Source organism: Enoplosus armatus, chromosome 2 (assembly GCF_043641665.1).
Source record: "Enoplosus armatus isolate fEnoArm2 chromosome 2, fEnoArm2.hap1, whole genome shotgun sequence".
Lineage (NCBI taxonomy): Eukaryota > Metazoa > Chordata > Actinopteri > Centrarchiformes > Enoplosidae > Enoplosus > Enoplosus armatus.
In genome coordinates this window covers 14,953,592-14,976,294 of record NC_092181.1, presented here as the reverse complement: position 1 = coordinate 14,976,294, position 22,703 = coordinate 14,953,592, and the positions used below count along the sequence as shown (strand labels likewise).

Genomic DNA, 22,703 nt, shown 5'->3' with positions numbered 1-22,703 from the left:
GGAGACCCAAACTAGAGCTAAAAGCAGAACATTTGTCAGAAGCACGATTCCAAATGAATGCTCATATTACTCTAATTAGGTTAGCCATGATAACTTTCTCAGCCAAAAGGGCAGCGTCAGTCAGCTTGTTGTGGAATTCTTCTGCCCCCAACAAAACTAAACAATTAATAGAGCTTTAAGGGCCCTACACACCCATAGTTCACCCACACAAATGTTTTCATTTATTTTGCCTCTTGTTATTAGGACTGTGTGGGCATGTACAGATAGTGTTTGATTGGCATCTGTTCTGTTGTTACACCTAGTAAAGAGGAAAGCCTAACATCATTATCATTCTTATGGGTACACTGTAAAATGGTATATTGAGTTTGGTGGCCTCACCTAACTCCCAGCATGGCCCCATACAGCTTCAACCTGGTGGGTGTGTGGGCCTTTAAACAATGGTATAATCAAAAGTCAATGTCCAATTCTACCTGCTGTTTAGTCCTGACTGACGCCAAGTCCCGCTCTTGGCTGGGGGAGGGCGTAGACAAAAGGAAAAACCACAGACAGACCAACCAGGAGGAGTTACTGGTGCCGCGACAAGGACATGATCATTTATCACCACTGCCACTTGTAATCGATCAATGGGCCCAAGAAGGCACTGCTGCTGGGGACTAAACATGGATCTCTGCAGTGGTAAATTATTCTTTCTCTGCACCACCCAGGTGCCTGAGAGAGTGTGATACCTTAACAAATTTGAACCTCCAACTATCCAAAACAGTTTTGTGCCTTTATCAAAAGGAACTCATTTACTCGTATGTGCTTTTTATGGTCCAAAATGAACCTCTTAAGAGTGCAGGGGAAATACTGTGGGGTTTTTTTGTGATCTGGGTTAAGTGACCACTTAACAGTTACCAGCACACATCCCATTTTAGTTGCCAAAATTTCCAAAGTTTCCACGGAGGATGAGAAAAGCAAAAATAAAAAGCTTTAATTTGAGAGGCGAGTAGGATGACTTCAAGCACAAGTACAGCTGTGCTTCCAAAAGCTGCTGCTGCTGCTGCTGAGGACAGGATCACAGCTCAGGAGACGTGCTTATCCAAGTTCAGATGAGGCAATATACTGGTATGTGCTGGGGAGATACTGCAAGATCTGCATTTATGTGGATACAGATCTCAGTAAACAGCACAAGACAAAAGATTAAGGTGACAGTTGTGTGCAAAGATTAGCTTTAAGTGTGACTTTGTTTATCGGTTTAACCTCCAAAAAAGCCTTCACACTTAATAATAAACTTTTGTGGGACAATAAGGAGAAGTCTCAATTGCGCTTTCATTATAGAGCACATGAAGATACACAGACACACATGTACATGTCGAGCACAAGACGTGAAACAAAAGGACATAAATATTCAGATCCCCTCAGCATAATCATGAACACACAAACATCAGACTTTTCAATGCTGATGACACATCTGATATGTGAGCTCAATGGCCACACCCTAAAAGAAGAGACTAAAGTGTGTGTCAATGTGTGTGTGTGTGTGTGTGTGTGTGTGTGTGTATTTAGCTCTACAGTCCATTACTGAAATCACATTAGCCTGAGAGAGTGCACTGAGACAGGAAACAGCCATCTACCATCTCCTGACTCACTTTCTCTGAATACACAAACACACACCATCACATCTAGGTGGTTAAACTTAACATTTTCTAGTTTATTACTACATTTATGAAAACTCACTCATAGATATAAATTAACTGACTGACTGTGTAGATTTCTTTTTTTTCCTATTAAGCTCATGCACACAAGTGTATCTATTTATTAAAGCGCGCCAAGGTCTCAGCAATAAATATATGTGAAGAAGTGGTTTTGTAGACATGGAGAGGAGAGGGGAGGAAGAGGCTACATAGTAATATCAGAATTTCAGTCCACACAAGGACAGAAAGACTTACTGGCAAACCAGCCCAATCCAAGAGAGGCCTGAGAGAGCACACATAGACACACACTTTACTCATCAATGCATTATGCTGGAAGAGAACCACACAAACAGACCTTTTATGCAGTTTGTGTGTGAATATGTGAGCTTGTGTGGCTCAGACAGAAGGCTATGAAGCTACCAATGTTTCTCACAGACCACCTATTAAGATTCACGAGAGCCCAGTACTCACAACTACATAAACTACTTGCAATATGTCATGTTTTGAAGGCTAAACTCCTCAGAAGTCACAATCAGGGATGCTCATCCTCTGACCAGTAAAGCATTGAACAGTGGTCCATGTAAACAGTAGACCTCCAGTGGTATATGTGCGGTTGTGAACATACCTCACTGCAGCCTCCAATAGTAACTAGTGGAGCCAGTGAGAGTCTGGTGGTGTTTATTTTGACGGCCATAGCAACTGGCACAATTGGCCTGTTTGGGTATTACCACATCAACCTGAAACGCACCCCTCGAAGTCTCTCATCAAAACAGACGGCATTTTCTCTGCAGAGAAGCTTGCTCCTGTTAGTAGCTAATTTGAACACAATTTAACACAGCATCTGAGAAAAATCTGTCAGACCACCAGCGCCGCACGGCAACGCCTTTGACTGCTCCTCCTAAGCGCACAGCATCAGCAGCGGTGCTCGTAACACGGCTGACTGGGCCAGTCAATGCAGAGAGCAGGCTGCGGACAGACACCCACCTGCCGTATTCGGTTCTGGTGCAGCGGCGGTGGAGGTCCACCCTCCGGGGACGTGTTGCTCGAAGAGGCCATTTTCAAGTCACAGTCGGAGCCGCCGCCCCTGTAGTGACTTCCTTCAGGGCTACTTGACATTCTGTCTCCGGCTGGCTGCTGCTGGACGCCAAGCGGTCAGTGAGGGTCCCTTTTGCCGGCTGCAAGGTGGATTTCTGTGCGGGCCTCAGAATCCAGAAGGCTCGGCAGGGCCCGGGATCATTCTGCGGCGTCACAGACAGTCTGTTTTCAAGCGTGACAAAATATAAGACAGCGGTTCTTCCAGATTTGTCAAACCAAAAGCGAGCGCTCCCTCCGCTCAGGGATGCTCCCGGTGTGTTGCTCTGTGCCTGCGTGTGTGTATGTGTGTGTGGAGATGTGAACGCGCCTCAGATGCGCTTCCCCGAAACTCCGCAGGATCAATGCTGCCTTCATCGACAGTCGGAAACTTCGCCAACGTACCTTTATTAGGGTGATACATATGAAAAACATTCATTTTCTGGCACTCCAGTTGCTGAAATACGATCTGTAAGGGGCGAGGAGTAATAGTCCAAGTGATGTATCCTATGTTATGATTGGTTGATAGTCTAAAGGGACTTATTATTGTAATACAATGCCTAGTTATACTCTATGTGGTTTTTTTTTTTTAACATACTACACCACTTAAAACAGTCATTACACTGTCACAGCAGGTTTACTCATTTTAAAAAAAGAAAGTGCTCTGCTTTATTTGATCCCTATAAAAAAACAGACCCATAACAAAACATTTTAGGCATTCACAACCAATGGCCCCTGAACGCACCAACAAGCAGTAGTGCGCTCGTGTTTTGCTTTTCGACGCCCCCACCCCTCGGTGCTTCTGCAGCAGCGGTACTGTAGCTTCAGACGGGAAAGTTAACAGTGTGGCCCATGATGTCCCATGATTCAGTGAAAACTGCACGATTGCCTACACAAATATGAAATCATCGAAGCCCAGGCACAATGGGTTGGGCTTACATAATGTAATCTCCCTTTTAGTATTCTTACGCCCCCACCTTGGCCTGTGTGTCCTCACTGAGCTACAAATTTAATGAAGGTTGACAGGGCAAAATCAATAACAATGTCTTGGAGACATATAAAAACCAGGCAGAACTGTGGGAGAGGGGGGGTGTAGCGGAGAAGGAGGTGTAAGAAATCATGTTGAATAGACAAAAACATGTCACTGTTTGGATAGAGTCTTCAGAGTGAGGTTGATAGTGGAATCATGTTGTTAGAGACATTATTTTAATGTACCTTATCTTTAAATGGCAGAGTGACAGATGAAAATAGGGGGCGACCAGAGGTGCAGCAAATGTTAACCATCAAATAACTTATTTTGCATTCATTTGTTCATTCAAAAAGCACACGTATGAAACACAACCTGTATTAAAGAGACTGATTTTTGATGGGTGTTCCCCTGCCCGTACTTGGGTAAATCTGGATTAATCACTGCTAATTCCAACAGGAAGAGGCTTTTGGAAGTGTTTACTTTAGGTTTAGGGGCCAGGGAAGAAGATTTACTATAACCTCAAAACACACAGGTGTAATGTGTGAATATGATGTTGGCTGGCTACAGAAATATGTAGATAAAGACAGTTTCCCATCAGCAATGACTACTCTGGGCTTCTGCCACTGTAATGGTTAGATTTTGGACATGTAATAGGTCTGGTGAAAGATTGACCACTGTGTATCGGAACCAAGGCCTTTTCCATATTTTGTTATATGTTATGATCAATTTGCACCCCACCTGCCCCTGATGATCTCTGAGCTGTGGGTAGTTCATTTTGTATTACCACATCTGAGATGGAATTAGCTCCAAACCATTGAGTGACTTGTGACCAGTAGTATTTTAAATTAACATGTCAACAACAAGGACACAACGATACAGACATTTGAGAACCAGATTCTTTTGTTGTTATGGTAAAAGGTGTAGGATAATTAGCATTTTGGATGATTTGTTGTTTGATGATTTGATTGTGCAGCCTTTTTTTTATAAAACTTGAGAAAATGCCATTGTAGTAGTCCAACTGCAGTATTTAACATTGTAATACAATACAAAAATCAAGCCCTACAAATGGAGCTGCGCTACTCCTTTATTTAGGAGGAAAGAGAATGGAAGTATTGGATTTAAATGTTGGATCCCCCCCCCCCCCAGCAAGCATTTTATTATTATCCGGGTAAAAAGCAGACATCTGTGAGATTACAAAAATACTTTTAATGACTCAATCCGCTGCAAGAAAATAAGTTTTAAAAAAGTGACTTTACCCATTAAGGTTTACTTGGGGGATGGTATGTGACAGAATCACTGAATGAAGTCCGGAGTGCTGAGGTCACAAAGGGGGCTGGCTAAAATGTTCTAAAATGTAACCTCAGAAAATAGCAACAGAAAGCAAGTGTCACTCTGGACACAGTACAGCCTATCATCTTAGTCTTTTGTCATCCTTCTGGTCAAGAGAAACTTGGTCAAGATAGACATGTTTCTACATTTTAATGGTTAACACGGGAATATTAGATGCAAAGACTTTATCATACCACAGGGTTTCTCCCTGAGCAGGCAACTGCCCAGGGGCCCCAACAGCCCTAGTTTCACTGTGTGCCACTTGCTTATTTGATACCTTGCAAACTTGTACCACTTAAGTATAATATCAACTGGGTCCTTCATTATGATGTCATCTTGTGGCCCTGTGTTGTAATTTAGTGGGGCCTCTGTCGAAAGGGCTGTAGGAACACCTTCATTATTTTAGTTTATATTGTCCTCACATGGTGGATTTTCCTAAATAAAGTTGTGTTTCATCAAAATCTGGGGCCATCTATGGTGAGTTGTACTAGATGAGAACTGGAGGGCCCGTGTGCCCGCAAACAGGTTCATCTGACCATGTTCTGACCTCTGTTATGTTTCCTGTGTGCTGCAGCTCATTGCTAATTATGTTACTGCGATTTTCCTTTTTCATACAGCATGATCCTAGAAATTACTGTTCATATTTAAGTACCATATCACAAGTAACCACGTCAAAGAGACTGCATACATGACATCTCTAGAACCTGAAGCCACAAGCTGAACGTTGTTCTTTGTAATACTTTTACTCAATCAGTGGAAGTGATTGCTAACTGACTGCTGAGTGTATCTGAACTGTGGGACATGATGACTCAGCTGGTATGGTATGGCTATGTCTTTCACATACACATGATGATGCTCATTTCTTTAATACGCAACACTGCCCTCTGTTTCCACTGCATGGAATCACACTGAAAAGGCAATGCTGTCCTACTAGCCATGTTTTATGAGATTACCTATTACGGCAGTGGCAGAGCCAATTAAAATACATCATACCTTTATGATCTAAATCTAAAAATGGAACTACTGTACAGCATACACAATGACTGTGGCACAATATACATAAACTCATTACTCTAAGGATTCATTGAGATCACCTTGGATACAAAAATTGGACGGGTAAATATATAAAAATACTTTATTAGACATCTACCTTTTACAAACAAGATATCATTGAACAGGTTTCAATCAATGACAGCAGCACCAAAACCACCAAGAAACATTAAGAACGACAAACAACAAAAGACAAGGACAAATGGTGGTGAAAAGCTTATAAGAGCTAGAACTGAGTCTTTTTTTTTTATTATTGTGCAGAGAGTTGGTCCAGGTCGTCGTGGCTGCGACAGGAGAGGTGGGCCTCCAGAATTTCCCCAAACAAATTCCTTTTCAGCAAGTTGTAGGCCATGGGCAGAAGTTGTTTGATAACCTTGTGGAAATACTGGGGAGAGTCAGGAAAACAAAGATTAATAATGCATTTCTTTCTGCTACTGTACAATCTTGGTGGTTTTGCAACATTCTGGCCTTTGCATGGCTTGAAGCAGTGTTTCCCAAATGTTTTAACTTATAAATCCCATCTAATAATCCTACATCTAATAAGACACTGAGGCAGCACTGTGCAGAATTGAAAATACTAAAAAATAACACTGGGGAACACAATTTTTGTTGAGTTAGGTCTGACAGCTGTTTTTAACTAATTTTTAGGTGCGGAATCCAAAACTGATCTCAGTTTTTCTCTATCACGTCAAGTTTTTGAACTATAGGATCCCCGTTTTCTTAAAAAATATGAAAAATACTGTACTTAACAGATATGTGTGTGATAGTACTGACCTATTGGGAGCTGCACACACCTCTCACCGCACTGTCTCAATTGTGACTGCACAAACAAGTTGCCACGTAGCTGTAGACGAGTCCAATCGTAATCAGCTGGCAAGTCTTACTACAGCTAATCAGTGGAATTTTGCTTATCTGGAGGGTAAGCTGTGGAGAAAAAACTTGATGTGCTAGAAAAAAACTGACTGCAATTTTGGAATCAGCATGCCAATTTTAGTTTTTAAAAATCTAACTCAACAGAATTTTTTTTTCCAAATTGTTCCCCAGTGTAATCTGAGAAGAGATCCAATAACTGAAACATGCATTTGCATACAGGAAAGTAACCATATCTCAATGTCTGAATAAATGGTTACATACAGTATTTTAAGAGAATGGTCAGGAAGCAGAAAGACAGTGCATGTAATAAAGTCAAATCTGTGAGTGTGAGCGTTGAAGGGCTCTTATGCACCACTTTACGAGACTCACATGGGATCCGTAACAGAAGAGGTCTATTCCTAGCTCATAACCCATGCCGTAGTCACACTCATCGTTGGCAAACTGAACAAACGTGATCATCTCCTGGAGAGGTCCAAAGGCTTTGACGCGCTCTTCATCATTCCGGGCTTCAGCAATTGCCTTGCAGATCTTTTTGAGACCAGCTGGATATAGAAAAAATGAGTATCAAGTCATCACTCATAGGCTGTATTGCTGGAATTTAACACATTTTCACATAATAAAGATGACTTCTTATACAAATTATAATTTACTTTTTTTCCCCAAAATGTCCCTTTTACATTTTTTCAGTCTTTACAACTAAATCCAGTTTGTGTGTGTGATTTTGTGACAAGTGGGAAAAGTGGCAGAGACGCGACTCATGAATGTCAAGGTTTATATATACACACAGTATATAAGCTCACCATCTGTTTCTGGCAGTTCTCGGTATCCCACATCATTCTTGTCTACGGGTACAATGATGCCGGCACCGTGGAACGTCTTGGTGACCACCTGTGGTGTGACAAGAGGTTTCTTATTACCTTAGAGCACAACACTTTGGTCCCACATAATAAGTTTATCAGCTAAGACTTTACCAATGAGGTTCCTTGAAATCACTACAGATTTTATTCAAAATGCTAGTGGTGTATTTGTAGTTGTCCTCTACTTACTGACTTCAATCATGTGGTAACAGTATATAGTATTGAATTAAATGACACCCAACTGCTCTAACATTGAAGTCCTATAGACAAAGCAACATATGAGGTAGAAATTAGGAGAGTTATGAGTGAGTTCCTATAACAACATACTGTAGTTAATACCACTGTTACTCCTTTGCGTAAGATACCTTCTTGTCCCTCTGCTTCATGCCTTTGGTCTTCTGCTCTAGAGACAAGCCCAGAGTCTCCGCCCGGTCTCTCAGCTTTGCCTCCAAGCTTCCCAAAGCTTCTCCTCCTGCTTTCTTGCTGCCCCTCTCTTTCCTCCTCTTCAACAGATACAGGCTGGTGGAGGAGGGAACAAGGGGGTCGACAGCAGGTAAGATGACATGCATGGAATGAGAAAGGGCTTAAAAAAAACTCCCAAAACATTATGGTATAAATTCAACATTTGTTTTTTCTGAATTATAAACTTTCTTTTTTCAGGCAGCTGAAACTGATCACAGGTATAGAAAACGTTTCTGTATAGTGAATATGTGGTGGTTAGTACTCACAGGACAGCAGCAAACACGTTGTCCCCCATCTGTGTGATAGCGTAGCCTTTCTTGGCTTCATTTTCCCCAACAAATGAAGGGAGGGAGTCTGGAGTATCTCTGGGGGATTTTGGGAAAAATAAAATTCAGTAAATCAGAACCACTCAAGCTCATGTAGATATAGTTACCACTGTTTCCACATAAGCAACCCCTCACTAGCTAGATTGTGTTCTCTCACTGTAGCTGGTGTACAAACAGTTGGTAGGCTAAGTCAGGGGCTCTCTAGTGGAAGCTACAGCATTGTATTAAAAGCAATTACACTGGCTCAGCACAGATCCAACACCTTCACAGACTCCAGAGGGCACGTTGTGTGTTCTATACCTGTAGTAGCCAATGTGATGCTGACTGTCCTCACTCCCCTGAAGGATGGTCTGAAACTCTGGTGGGTCATAAAAATACCTCCAGTGAAGGTGGAAGTTGGGCTGAAGATTCTTGGAGGTTTTGTGAGCTCCTGCCAAAATTTCAAAAGGACCAACCAGCTGCAAACCCAGTGTGTCTTTCAGTGCACCTATATAAGATTAATTAAAAAAAATAGAGAAAATACAGACACCAGTCAAATGCTTGAGTACACTGCAAATTAGGATTTTACTTTTACTTTATGGTTTTGATACTTATCCTGATGTATACTGTCTATATACACACACCATGTTCTATTCTACATTTTTTGGGGTGAAAAACACAATAAAATATAGAAAAACCTAAAAAAAAGCTTGGAGAAATGTTCAAGAAACCAAATCCTTCCAGTAGCTTCCCTTTACTGTGATACAGTCTTACAAAACACAAGTTCAATCTTTGAGCAGGAAATCAGTCATATGGGACAAAGATGAAGAACGTCCTGCTGCAGAGAGGTGGAAGATTGTTGTTGGGTCAAAAAATGTTCTCTGGGAATTGAAGGTTTCAGCTAAAAGCTTTGGTTAGTGTGCGATGTTCTCACTTTTGCCCTTTATGGGTGATTTCCGATGCACCTGCGCTGTTATTATGCTGAGTGTGCAGATTTATGCTTATGTTAAAACCCTTATGTGGGTGTTCCTCATGCTGAGCGATGAAGGACAGCACAACTTTGGAAAGAAAATTAACAAATTACTGTACTGATAATTAAACTGGAAATATTCTATATTTTATAACCCTGCATTGTGTGCAGATGTTGAGATTTCATGTTTTGCTTTCCATTCCTCTTTTATACATTTTGACTGTTGGTCACACAAAATCTGGTTTTTATTTTCAGATGTCACTTTGGGACGTGGAAATGTATAATGAGGAATTCATAGATATATTTTACTCTTAATAGACTAAATGATTATTGGCTGTTAGTAGCTGTCCCCTTTATATGGTATGTTAAACGGCAATGCTGTTTAGACTGCTGTGGACTGGCAGCACTTATACCCAAAAGAAAAACTTCAGACCCTGAAACTGCTTCTCAATGCAAAACTGGCAAATATAAAAGGCAACATCTAACAAAAACACTTGTGTAAAGTCTGGTCAGCAGGTTTCCTCAAATGTTGGGCTGGTACTGTGTATTTTTAAGTAGTCTCGCAGAGCATTTGTGCATTTAGCCCATCCATCCAGACTTTCCATTGGCTAAGTATGGGTCCATCCTGTTTTCTCTATGTCTACAGACAGAAAAATTGATTAAATGTCAGGTGCACCTTCTGCCCTATCAGTATTAATGTAACAAGATACACTGTTAGTGCACAGAGCATACCACGGGGGCTGTCAGGACAAAGCTCCTTGCAGAAGTCCCAGAAGTGGTACAGATCTTCAGGCATTTGAAGCTTGTACAGTTGCACCATCTCATCACGTTGCTCTGAATCCACCTCTGATGATGGCACAGCTTTGGATTCATCAGTACGGGCTTTCTTCATCTCCCCATTGCCTGTACCCGACTCCTAGAGAAATATATTGCGGGAGAAACAACCATGTTATACACTAAGCTGCCAGTTTATTTGGAAGCAAGCTACAACTAATGCATTTTAATACAACAGCTCTGCAATAAACTGAATTGGGTTATACTGGTAGGTCTTTCCAAAATGTTGTCCTCAACCCTATTTATATATCATTGAGGGTAGACTAAATATTAGAAACACCTACCACTATGATGATAACAGGGATTAAACAAGGTGATATGATTTCAAACTGATCATTGTAACCCTCATAAAGAATTAATTGTAGGATTGTTGTATTAGTATCAATAAACAGGCATCTGCATTGCATGAGGTCCAATTCACCCTCACAAGCAGAGCTGTGTTTGGTGCTCAGTATTTTGTACCGGGCAGAGGAATGTAAAGGGACCGTGAACGACTCGTTGGGAGATCCTCCGACACAAGTTAAGGATCAAAATCTGAACAGCTGCGTGAAGCCTCTGTTAACTACTGTTACCCCTCAGGACACTGATTGATGGCCTTTGTGGGATCAAACCACGAATCAAATAAAGACACACAGCCGTTTCCCCTGCAGCTGACGAGCCTCCGGACGTTACCTAGCTAAAATATTAAACTATAATGACTCAGCGCTGCTGCCTTGTGTAATGCAGTCAACATCGAAACGTTATGTTAACGGGTGTGTAGCTTGTTGTGAACGTCACTGAACGAGCGGCTTTGCGGTACCAGTCAGCAGTGCTGCTGCTGCTGCTGCCATGTTGTCGTCTGACCACTGCGGCTCAGACAGCGTGCCAAACAGTTCTGCCCGTAGCGTTACACACAAGTTGCTTTAACGCCATTGTAAACACACGCAGCACAGCTCCTTTCCGGGTAAAACCGCCTTTTAAACTGACACTTCTGCAGCCCAACAGAGGTGGTCGAAACAGTGCAAATTTACCTGAGTGGATTTGGGTTTTCTTTTTGCGCGCCCTGTCATTTTCTTCCTCTTGTCTCTCCGTCGGCGTCTTCCTCTGCGGGCCGGAATCGGCATCAACGGCACCGTGTTAAAGCGCATCACTGCCCCCCAGAGGCCGGGGTCGCTAACTGCAGAACCCCGAACCCACTGTAACAAGGTGACACTGAGATTACATATTGAAGCTGATGTGTACATCCTGTGTTTTCATCTTTATCCTATAAAACTAACATAGGAGTGAATGTCAGATGTTCTTGGCTTTTCTGATGCAGAGACCATTCTTGTTCATTATAATTTAAACAGTTGAATTTGTTAAGAATTAACTAATTAATGTCACCACAAAAGTTAAAATGACTAAAAGTAGCATGCCAACAAGGTGTCTAAAGTTCAGCGGTGATGAAATATCCATAAATGCATAAGGCTTTGTAAACAACACTGATCCTACGGGGTGACAAAAACACCTTGTTGCCCTGTAGGACCAGGGCAGTTAAAATAGGTGTTGATGTTATTTTTATTGTGATTGCTAATGTGTAATTAATCTATTTTACATACATATTTTATGTGTAATGTGACACAGTGACTCCAAATTAATATCAGAAGTTATTACACATATCTTTATGGAAAATTATTAGGTTTTCATTAGCTTCATCATATGGGTAATACAGCAGTGTCTCCACAGGGCTGTAGCCACTAAACCTCAAAGTGCTGGCCTGTGACCAGTTTGGTCTCTGACTGGTGATTGCTTGATCTTTAAAACAGATAGTGTCTATAATATTAACAATTATTAAAAGAAAGACACAGATTAGTTCTTCTCAGTATGAATGTTATCTCTGACAACATTAAACGGTGGACAACAATTCACAAACAGTTGTATGCTGGTTTGATAGTATGTGGGAACATGGAAACTCGGTTACATGAAACACTAGCAATTTTTCAATTCAAATCTTTACACATTCATATCTGTATATACACATACATCTCAGTACACATTTGAAAAACTGGATATGCGTTCATTAGACTCAGTACAGGAATAAAAGCAGATAAAGTATGGAAATTATTCTTTTCTCAGCTTGTGCAGCTTCAGTCCTTTAAAAATCAGGAAACAGATCAATGTTACTTATGTGGGACGTGACACTGCTGACAGGTTTCACACTGGATTTGCTACAGGATCTTCTTAGCCAGTTATTTTGGATGTCATGTAATTGCAGCATAGTTTATATTAGTCAAAACGATTGTATATCCCGTTTTGCAGTCAGAGTTCTGATGTGTGGGCAATAGGCCAATATTTAATCAAGATGTTAGAGTGGATGGAGAACGACAGGTGCAGGTGGGTAAAATTCCTTCTTGCTTCCAAAGCTATATGTCTTCATCCTCTGTCCTGTCTTCTATTCCTCTCCCTCTGTCTCTTCCTCGTTGTTTTTATGTGTTTCCAGGGTTACATTGCTACTATTTTCACTGTTTTCTTTCTCAGTAAGATGCAGCCAGTTTTCTCTGTTCTTCTTGCAACCACTCAGTAGTGGGGAGCAGGTGTCAAACAATCTTGATACAGCCTAAGGGAGACAGAAACAGAGAGTGTGATCATTGGAGTGATGGAAAAGTGGAAATTAGACCAGAGGATAAGATAATAGGACTGCAATAAGGACAATAGTGCACGTACCATATGTATACATACACAGTTACACAACACCTGCAGAAATAACGCACCTTGTAGAGTGGATAGCAGATGTCATCAATGTATTCAACTTGCATGTATGGCAGTCGAGTGCTGTTTTCTCTGTTCATTATGTCCTGGTGAGAAGAGAATGTAAACCCGCTGATTTCATAGGAGGTCAGATCAATTGTATTTGATCTAGTCAAATACAGTGTTATTTTTGGGTTCTCAAAGTGCAGCCTGAGAGGAAATAAAAGCCCATGAAAATACTTTGTGTAGTCTGTGAAATGAAATACTGCATAAGAAATCACCACCGTGACTAAAGTGCCATCACCTACAGTAAGACATTCCCCTCGGGAGGCACAGAAGTTAATGTGTTTGAAAAGCAATAAGATAGCTGTGTGTATTTCTCCATTGCTGCTCTAGTGTTATCAAGGTTTGACATCGGCGGGGTAGGTGTGACGCAATTTTAAAGCTTAAGTCAGGCAACGTCAGGGAGGTAAAATAACAATTTCAGGAGGAACGTTATTTGTGAGTGTGAAAAACATTTTTGTTCTGACAAATAACATTGACGTTTTAAATCAATTTAGGGTTCATGAGTGTATTTTCTCTCCCAAATCTGACTTCAGTCAAGAACATTTTGAGAACCCCTGGTACAATATAAAATGTAACAAGACAAAATGCTGCTAGCAAGACTTACTATGGGTTTGATTTTGAACTCTTGTTTCTCTTTGTCCCCCTGTGCAAAGAACTCCATGGCAACCAGGTTGGCAATCTGTTTTGAGAGTGAGGTTAAGGTTGTGATGAACTCAAAATGACAGAGAGATTAGGTGTCAAGTGTTCAGATGAAAAGTGCTCAAATGACTTACCCTTTTTTGTTCAGGCCAAGGCTTTGTGATAGCAGAGAGGTCACTTGCTGTCATCAACATCGACCTGTGGGGTGGATAAATATCTTAAAGGAACAGCACTTTGCCACTCTCCATTATAGAAATCATTATCATGTGTCCCTGATTCTAATCTATGTGATTCTCACCTCAGTAAATCTCTTTGTTTCTCGCTCCTCCAGCTCACTCTGCTTTTCTTAGCAAGAGAAAAGAACTCTTTTCTTCTCCTAAAAAGACAAGCACAAAAAACAAAGGATATCAGGGGTAAAATAAGACGTACACTAATGTTTGACCTACAGCTACTCTGACATTTTATGTTTAACATACTCCATGTAGACGGTCAGGTCAGTGGCGAGGATTGCCCTTTTGATCATCTGCAGTACAGCTCTGTGGTCTTCTGAAGAGAGACTGCCGAGAATCTGACTCCCCTGAAAGAGGACGAGAGAGGCAGCGACCGAGTAAGAGAGTGAAGGTATATGTCAGATACATGCAGAGACAGTCAAAGAGGATAAAAACCTCTCAAATGGAAATTTGGCGACATTTCTCATGGAGAATATCTGTCAACATCACAGCTTTTGCATTTTTGTGAAGAAACACAAGAATCCCATTTTTGATTTTGTCTAGCAAGCAGAAGATATTCCAAGTATTATAATTCTAATAACAAATATCAAAGAATATATCATGCAATTAATTTAATTCCTAATGTATTTGTCCAATATAACAATATGCGTGCATATTATATTAATTATGTTAATATGAGTGTATTTAAAAATGAATTAAGAGAAAGACAGAGACATACAGAGACATACAGACAGATACAGAGTCCAATTAAATGATGATAGGAGAAAAACACTGGAGGATATTATGGTTTACGAGTGGTTGGATTAGATGAAACAGGTAGCAGGGATGACATGTGGACAAACTGTGTGCACACACAGGTGACTCGATGGGTCAAAAAGAATGAACAGATGAATGGATGAGGTCTTACAGTGTTGTTTAGAATGAAGAGGCACAGGTTGTAGTGGTGGTTTTCAAGAGAAGAGTGTCCATACAGCTGAGCTAAAGGTTGCTGACTCCTGAGAGAGAGAGAGAGAGAGAGAGAGAGAGACAGAAATTATATTGGCTGAACACAAGAAGGCAGTGACTGCCAATTTATGGAATAACCAGTATAATACAGGATACATATACCTCTCTATGTAAGAGTTACTGACTCCTCTGTGGTCAAGATCATGATTCAGAGTCGCTATCATCAATGCTAAGATCTCCAGACGGGAAAAAATTGTCTGAAATACAAACAAAGAGAGAGAGAGAGAGAGAGAGAGAGAGAAAGAGTGAAGAAAGTTATTTCCCTACTTCTCTACATGAAAGCCTGTTTAATTTTGTACATGTTTGCAATGTTTTCAAATTGAAATAAACCAGTCAAGGAAAGAAGATACACTTCATGTGTAACCTCAAGGCTCTTCTATCAAGGTCATAGTTCACTGAACACTGACCACAATACTCCAGCATGGTTAAAACATAACAGTGTGTTGGGATTTCAAGTTTGTGATAAAAAAAGTCTTAAATTTAGGCATGGATGCTGATGTGTTATTAATGGGCCATGTGCTTGTCAAAGGTTACACCAAATATCTTAGAACATGTTGATAAAGGGCCAAACTCAAGCTCAACAAAATGGAGGCTGATGTATGGCTAAAATGAAATATGACATACATCCTAAAGACCATTAACCTCCTAAGACCCAAGCTCTATCTTAATTTCTCTTTGCTATTTGGGCTTATTGGGACCTGATAAGTATAAAAATTAAGCATCATCTGTTGACATGATGTGGTTCTGCATATGGGGACAATTTTGAATTTCCATATAAGCAGAATTAAGTATTATGGTATAACCCAAAATGTGATGTCCACGCATGTGGATGCCAGGTCTTAGGAGGTTAAAATGTACTGGTGAGAAAGCAGAAAGTAGAGCAAATTTAGTATAAAGCTGAAAAAGCTCATTTTGGTTCCGCAGGACTTGGCGATATCAGATCTGATTGACGGACCCAAAGAATCCAAAGATCTTGTCAAACTCATGAATATGGGCTTTTAACACTTCCAATATATTTTGCATAAATTCCTGTAAGTCAAACAGAAAAACCAAGTGTACTTACTGTCATTCCAACTCCTTCACTACTACAACAACCCACTAAAACACCCAATGTGCAAAACGCTGACACATCACACAGGATGAAGTAGTTTCACAACACTATAATACACAGCCACAATTAATCATGTAAATAGAGAGAGAGGGGGACTAAAATAAGAGAGCAGCAGAGGTCACATAAGTACAGATTTCGTGTGGTGTGTGATCCCCATGGAAAGCAGTTAAGAGGTTTTGGAGAGATCCAAAATTAATCCTCTTTCAAATAATTAAGACTGCTCTCTACTGGAGAAACCCTGCAGTCCTTGAATGACTCCTCCGCAAACTTTAGAATAGCTGAACCTAACACGGACAAGACTTAGTAGACGTTCATCAACATGATGCAACTCTTATGACAGTTCCACATATTCGATTGCCACCAAAATGCTTAACATTTTCGAGGCCCATGTCATATTAGGATAAGCAAAGATTTCCTGACTGTATTTACGTGAGACATGAGAAATACCTAAATTGTTGTCACTTCCAAACATTTAACAAATATCGGCACACCACATGGCCAGTCACCACTATTTTTGCTCAGTGGCCACTCTAGGACTCTCTGCCATAACCATGTTGTGGAAGACTTGGCAGGGCAGGCATGTCTAAATCCGAAATAAGCTCTCCATGTCTGTGATAGACATAATAACAGATGGTTAGCCTCATCCTCAGCTTGCTGATAAAAGTTTGATGTTGCTATTTACCACTTAATCCACTCTCCTTCTGGTCATCTGGGAACAATTCTGTCGTAAGTGTGATTTTGTAACATAAATTAAAGTCAGCATGCAGAGGTTTAGGATGCAGGGAACTTTCTGCAAGATGCTCATTTATCACAAACGTCTTTGCATATTTGAGTTTTGGTAGTGATGGCTATTGTACATGCACATGAGCAAAAACACACATTGACGCACGCATGCACTGACCTGGAGTTGGTCTGTGGCCTTGAGCATAGCAAACATGCTCTGAGCAGTGCTCAGTGCATGGTTCCAGTTGTGATAAGGCACGCTGTTCCTGTAACCACGTCTCACAGTCAGGACCCACTGGCAGAGACTCTGGAGGAAAGAGACATGTACAAGGGGTGGTAAACAACTGAGGAGTGATCAAATTCTTTTAGCGATCAATTAAAATGATCTGAGTTTATTATGCTTTTAATTTTCTAGTTTCAATTTGCCAACAGTGAAACTCTTGGATGTGGGCTACATCTTGTTACATGTCACATGTAATATCTCTAAAAGAGCCAACAGATTAACAACTCAAAATTGTTGTCAAGAATTGTTCATAGATGCTTATTTGGTGCTCTCAGTGTGTATATGAAGTATATGAAGTAGCTCAATTGGAGCTGCATAAATATAAAACCATCATGTTCATATTGTTTAATCTTCAATAAACTTGTTTAAATCAATCTTTTCCATCTTCAGGTGGTATTGTGATTAAACAACAGTGCTACAACTCTCCACCAGAAAGACAACTGTTGCCATGAAGCCTAATTATTCATTTACCTTGTAATTGATGTTAAAATCCTGCACCAAATTGAGGTCCAGGAACATTCGAATGGTGGCCTGAGTGGTCAGATCTTCTGGCAGACCAAAACCAGAGAAATGGAAGTCTAGGACATGCAGTGATTCAGCAGAAGGAATATTGGCCTCCTAAAAACAGAAAACCAAAAAAAAAGCCATTGAAATATACACTTCATCCACCCACAAACACAACTGAAAACACGTGATGTCTTGTTCTACCTGCCAACACAGCATATGTGCAGGGAAATCATCTAGGTTTAATGTGGGTCAGGAGGTTTACCATCACCGTTGCCACTAACAGGCAATGATAATCAAGCTAATCAAGAGCTTTAAGTTGGTAAAGCATTAGTTGTACGTTAGCATTAAAGCCTGTTAATCTGACCTGCAGAAATAAACTGAGAGGTGACTTCAGGACTACTGACAGTGTCACAACACAATAGGGAGAGTGAAGGAGAAACGGTGGTGAAAAAAGACGGCTTAGAGAAACTGAAAAAGATCAGTTATTATTTACATGTATGATATTACACAGAGAGGCCAGGAGCTGGAGCAAGGCTAAATTGGACTGAGAGAAAGTGTTAATTTCTATTTAATTCACCTGCAATGCTAGGATTTCCTGCTCTGCTGCGGTGATGTGGTAGGCAAGAACCTGCGAGAAGAAGAGTGAACACACAACACAACATTTGAAGGTTGCAAACATCTGAATAGGGTCCACTTGGCTCTAAGCTAAAGATGTGAGTAGACTAAGCGGGTCACCCACCTCCTGTGTGACCTCTATACTGGCCCTCCGCTCCTCTGTGATCTGCACAGCCTGAGCATACTGCAGAGCCAGGCCGCAGTACACTGCCAGGTCCTCTAGTAGGCGCTCGTCGTATCTGTTAAAGGCCTCCATCTCATCTGAGTCTTTGCTCCTTTTGTTCATCAGCTGGCACGCCGCTATGTGACATTAGAGAAATGTATTCAGCGCATGATCTAGTAATTTTCAAGGATTTAAATAAACCCTTACCTAATCTTAATCTTAATCACTGCCTTAATCACTGCCAGCAAACAGCTGACTCTCTCTTCCCAGATATTCAACACTAAACATTTTGTATGTTTAGTGTGCCAAGCATGTGACGTTTGTGATCTGATACCATGAGTGCAACTGAGACTGATGAATAATGTATCATGACCATTGCCATTCAAAAGAGACTTACCAATAACATCTTCAGACCTCTCATTCCTGACAGGGCAGCAGATCAGACTCTTTATCGATTCATCTGAACTCTCTGACATGTTAAGTGTCTCCATAGCAACCAGAGTTCGCAGGGCATAGGATGGGTCTATATCACTGATGTTACGCTCCCTGAAGAAATGACATGGAACCATTTGCACAATGTTAGAATATGAAAATATAATTTGGTTGATTCACTATGAGTATTACAAAACAAATCAGTCTACAGAGCTATCGACCACGCAATAAGCAAAGGGCAGGCAGAACCTTCTGTAGATCTGGCAGGTTGATCCGAGTTCCTCACACTCCAGGTGGATCACTCTGGAGAATGAAACCTGAAACAAAACCCACCAGAGGGACAGAAAATACTGTACGTTAGGAAAGATACAATTTTTGTTGCATAATTTTCTAAACAAACAAAAGAAGAATCAAACCTTGTCTTCCGCAACTGAGGTTTCCTCTTCGGGGATGAAGATGGTGCAGTACTGAGCATGTGTGAAGGGCATGATGGTGGCAGCCATCTTACTCAGCAGAACTTCAAAGGAATTGTGCCCTTTTGACAACACCTGTGCCATCTCTATCAAGGCCTGACACACACACACACAAATATACGTGGATAGATTACGCAGACATACATCGTAGAAATGGATAGATTTCATATTGTTCTTCGGTGGTGGTACCTGACTGCGTTTGGCCTCATGTCTTGAGCTCTCATACAGCTGAACATTATCCAGCACCATCCCCAACACATCCATATGATTGGACAGCACCTGGCCAATAAAATTAAATGAAAATGTAACTCAAATCTATAGCTAGCAGATGGCTGGATTAGTCACTTCTTAACAAAATTAGTAAATTTATAGATGGTTAGCGTTAAAATTAGAGACATACAGTACATACACTACATATCAAGTAATATACATGAGCACGATACCAGAGCTCTGCCCTGTAACAGGTCTAAACCTTCTGTCCCTCACCTTTTCATCCATGTTGGTAAATACAGAAACTGATCCATCGCAGGCATTTGTCTTGTTGATCATTACCACTATGCCCACCACCTGTCCACAAAAACAAGACAGGGAAAGTTCCATAGTTCCATTGACTGTGTTTACATATTTCCACCCGATTAAGCGAGAGGCATGTGCAAAAAAACATATAAATAATCTTGAAATGAATGTAAAAACAGTTTCGAATGTTACCTCTCCCCTGTGGTTCTTGATGGGAACACTCAAAACAGTACTGATCTTTGATGACTGGTCGTCATCTAAGTCGAATTTGGCGTCCTGAGGAGATGAACAAAGAACGTTACACTGCAGACAAGCACATCACTCTTTCATACTTAAAACATGTGTATTGCACCATTGTATGTATTAAGATCTTTACATCATTTGGCATTTTACACCTACCCCAAACTCCACACTCCTGTGTCCTTAAACTACCTGGTTAATGTTGTTCATCAGCTTTAGACACATCCGGACAGGTTACTAGGAACTACCCATCCATACCCATGCTGACTGAGGATTACCTGGTGTGCAACTCTGCCAGGCGTTGGCACTGGTTCCTAATTACATTGGTGGTGAGGATGAGGAGGGGTGGTGTGAGCGCCTCCTAAGACCTTAAGAGAGCTGTGCCATCTTCCCTCTTTGTGTGGGTGTGTGCAGGGATAAGGACACAGCGTAGTAGAGAACATCAGTGCCTCAATAAAAGAAGTCTCTAAAAGGATTAGAGGCAGGTGCGTCATTTGGGATTCCCTTGCACACACCCACAGTCCAGGAAACAACCACGTCATCATCTAAAAACAGGTTATCGGGAAATGGGTGACTCATTTAGAGTACAGTCCTCATTCCTCCTTTAAAATACCCCAAGAACAAACTAACAACGTTGTCATGTGTACAAACGTGTCAGGCTGTTGTGTGTTGAGCAGACCACAAAATGCAGAGTCAGTACAACTACAGCTAATGTGTCACTTTGAAGGTTTACCTCTGATACGTCTCTCAGGTTCATTGTTGACCCTGAAGCCAGTACACATCCCATGATACCCTTCACCAGCTCCAGGTGTGCATGGCTGCAGAGGCTGCCTTCGCTCAAGCACCCCAATGCTGTCGGGGCAATCACCTCCTCCAAGGTGTTTCTTCCATCACAGTCTTTCTTTACCAGAGAGAGGGAACAGCCCTCAGCTGCCAGCAGCTCTCCGGCGTGCAGGACAGCCCCCTGGCAGAGCTCTGCTACAGAAACCATCCAGCTGAGACCTCCTCTCAGGAGCTCCATCATCCACGGGCAGCACTCACCATGGCCACAGGCTGCAGTCTTTGTAGCAGTGGGACGCAGAGGCTGAGGAGACCGGGGTAAGTCAGGGGAGCAAGGGCAAATGGGAGAAAGAGGACGGTAGGAAGAAAAAGAAAAGGATGAAGAGCGAGGAGAGCGGGGAGAGCAAGGGGAGTGACTGCCCAAGACATCTGGACCGAAGTGATCCATCCAATCAGGGGCACTGAGATTGGAAGCGAGGGGTCTGAGCTTGTCTGTTAAGGATGAAATGTTCAAGTGTGAGCTGGTCTGTGGAGAGGAAACTCTGCGATGAGGAGCCTTCATGAGCAGGCCAGAGTGGTCAGTGGTGCTCCTGGGAAACCTGGGCAGCAGAGGAGACATCTCCGCCTGGGGAGCACTGAAGTCACAGACAAGACAGACTAGTTGGGAAAAGCACAAATGACAACATGAAGGATATTCAAAATTGTTTTTAATACAGTCACGTAGGACTTTTTAAATAAACTTATTCATAGATGCATCAGTTGGAAAGGTAGTATTGCATCTTACGCGGAAGCTCTGCGTAAAAAGTAGGCCCTCGTGAAATCGGAGTGGTCATCCAGCCAGGCCTCCACTTGGTCGCTCTTCACACCGTCTTCAAACCTCCTGCGGTGCGTCTTGGAGCGGGTGCTCCACAGCGGGGAGAAGAACCAGCCCATGCCCTTCACCATCGGCGGCTCTGTCACTGTTTCCCTGCGGAGGGACTCCTCCGGCCCAGCGGCAGCCGCTGGCCCGGGCGTCGCGTTGCCAGGCTCCATAGACTCCAGCGCTTCGGAGTGGAGGCAGGGCATCCCCTCGCTCAGGTAAAGCGAAAAAAGGTCGACTAAACTCAGTTTGAGTTTATCTGAGTTCTCTGGGAGAAACACCTGCCATGCGGAGGCAGTGAGGCAGACTGAAGTGACCCGCGAGAGAGGAGAGCGATGATCATGGAAGAGCCCGTGGAAACGATTGCGTCAAGGTAATCCCCTGACCTTTATTTAGCCGATCTGGCGCAGCAGGTTTATTCAGTGAGGGGAACCGATTTAAACTTCATTACGGAATGAATGGATTGTGTCCAAACTCGGGCTGTTCCCCTTTATGAATTTTGTCCCCCCCCCTGTCATATTTTTGGCCAAGTGCATTAGAGTAGCTGAAGAAAAATCTCCTTTTAAGTTCTGCCTGTCTTTAACCTATCACATAAAACTTCAGTGACTTTATTATTATTCATTTTTGCTGGTGGTAACACACACACACACACACGCACACACGCACACACACACACACTGAAAATAATCTGCACAAAAAGATTAGAAGAATTTGTGGGATTATACTTGAATACATGTAGTAATTGCCTATCAAATCAAGCAGCAAGCGTTTTCAAATTGTAAACACTGGTGGGTAGCATTATAATAATAACTTTGCTTTTTTTTTAGCAAAGCACTGTGTAATGCATATCGTGATCTGTAACAGTCAAAAAAAGTGCACTAAAACATGCACACATCCACACAGTAAAAACATGATCAGTGTGATAATGAAGAAATACATGCCAGTGTGAGTGCTGGTGGTA

The 22,703-nt window shown here is 41.7% G+C and overlaps 3 protein-coding genes across 3 annotated transcripts in view; all 3 read right to left on the bottom strand.

Moving 5' to 3' along the window:
- ank2a (ankyrin 2a, neuronal) overlaps positions 1-2,789 on the bottom strand; it is a 74,794-nt gene extending 72,005 nt beyond the window's left edge. Inside the window, exon 1 of the mRNA XM_070912274.1 lies at positions 2,658-2,789. Coding sequence (XP_070768375.1) covers positions 2,658-2,789 — 132 coding nt within the window. The remainder of the gene's footprint in view (positions 1-2,657) is intronic.
- A 3,455-nt stretch (positions 2,790-6,244) lies between these two features.
- hpf1 (histone PARylation factor 1) lies at positions 6,245-11,521 on the bottom strand. Its single transcript, XM_070924149.1, has 8 exons — positions 11,405-11,521; positions 10,293-10,476; positions 8,912-9,098; positions 8,552-8,650; positions 8,189-8,342; positions 7,767-7,854; positions 7,336-7,508; positions 6,245-6,478 (listed from the first exon to the last, which is right to left on the bottom strand). Exons 1-8 carry the CDS (start codon positions 11,519-11,521, stop codon positions 6,344-6,346), a joined length of 1,137 nt encoding a protein of 378 aa, XP_070780250.1. The 3' UTR covers positions 6,245-6,343.
- A 1,283-nt stretch (positions 11,522-12,804) lies between these two features.
- On the bottom strand, positions 12,805-21,948 carry pde5aa (phosphodiesterase 5A, cGMP-specific, a). The gene is made up of 20 exons (XM_070913320.1): positions 21,668-21,948; positions 20,837-21,518; positions 20,056-20,139; positions 19,834-19,914; positions 19,537-19,626; positions 19,291-19,443; positions 19,124-19,191; positions 18,840-18,988; positions 18,404-18,579; positions 18,242-18,292; positions 17,629-17,775; positions 17,053-17,181; positions 15,143-15,237; positions 14,943-15,030; positions 14,282-14,382; positions 14,104-14,181; positions 13,940-14,003; positions 13,771-13,845; positions 13,124-13,207; positions 12,805-12,969 (listed from the first exon to the last, which is right to left on the bottom strand). Exons 1-20 carry the CDS (start codon positions 21,946-21,948, stop codon positions 12,805-12,807), a joined length of 2,841 nt encoding a protein of 946 aa, XP_070769421.1.
- Between the last annotated feature and the right edge of the window lie 755 nt (positions 21,949-22,703).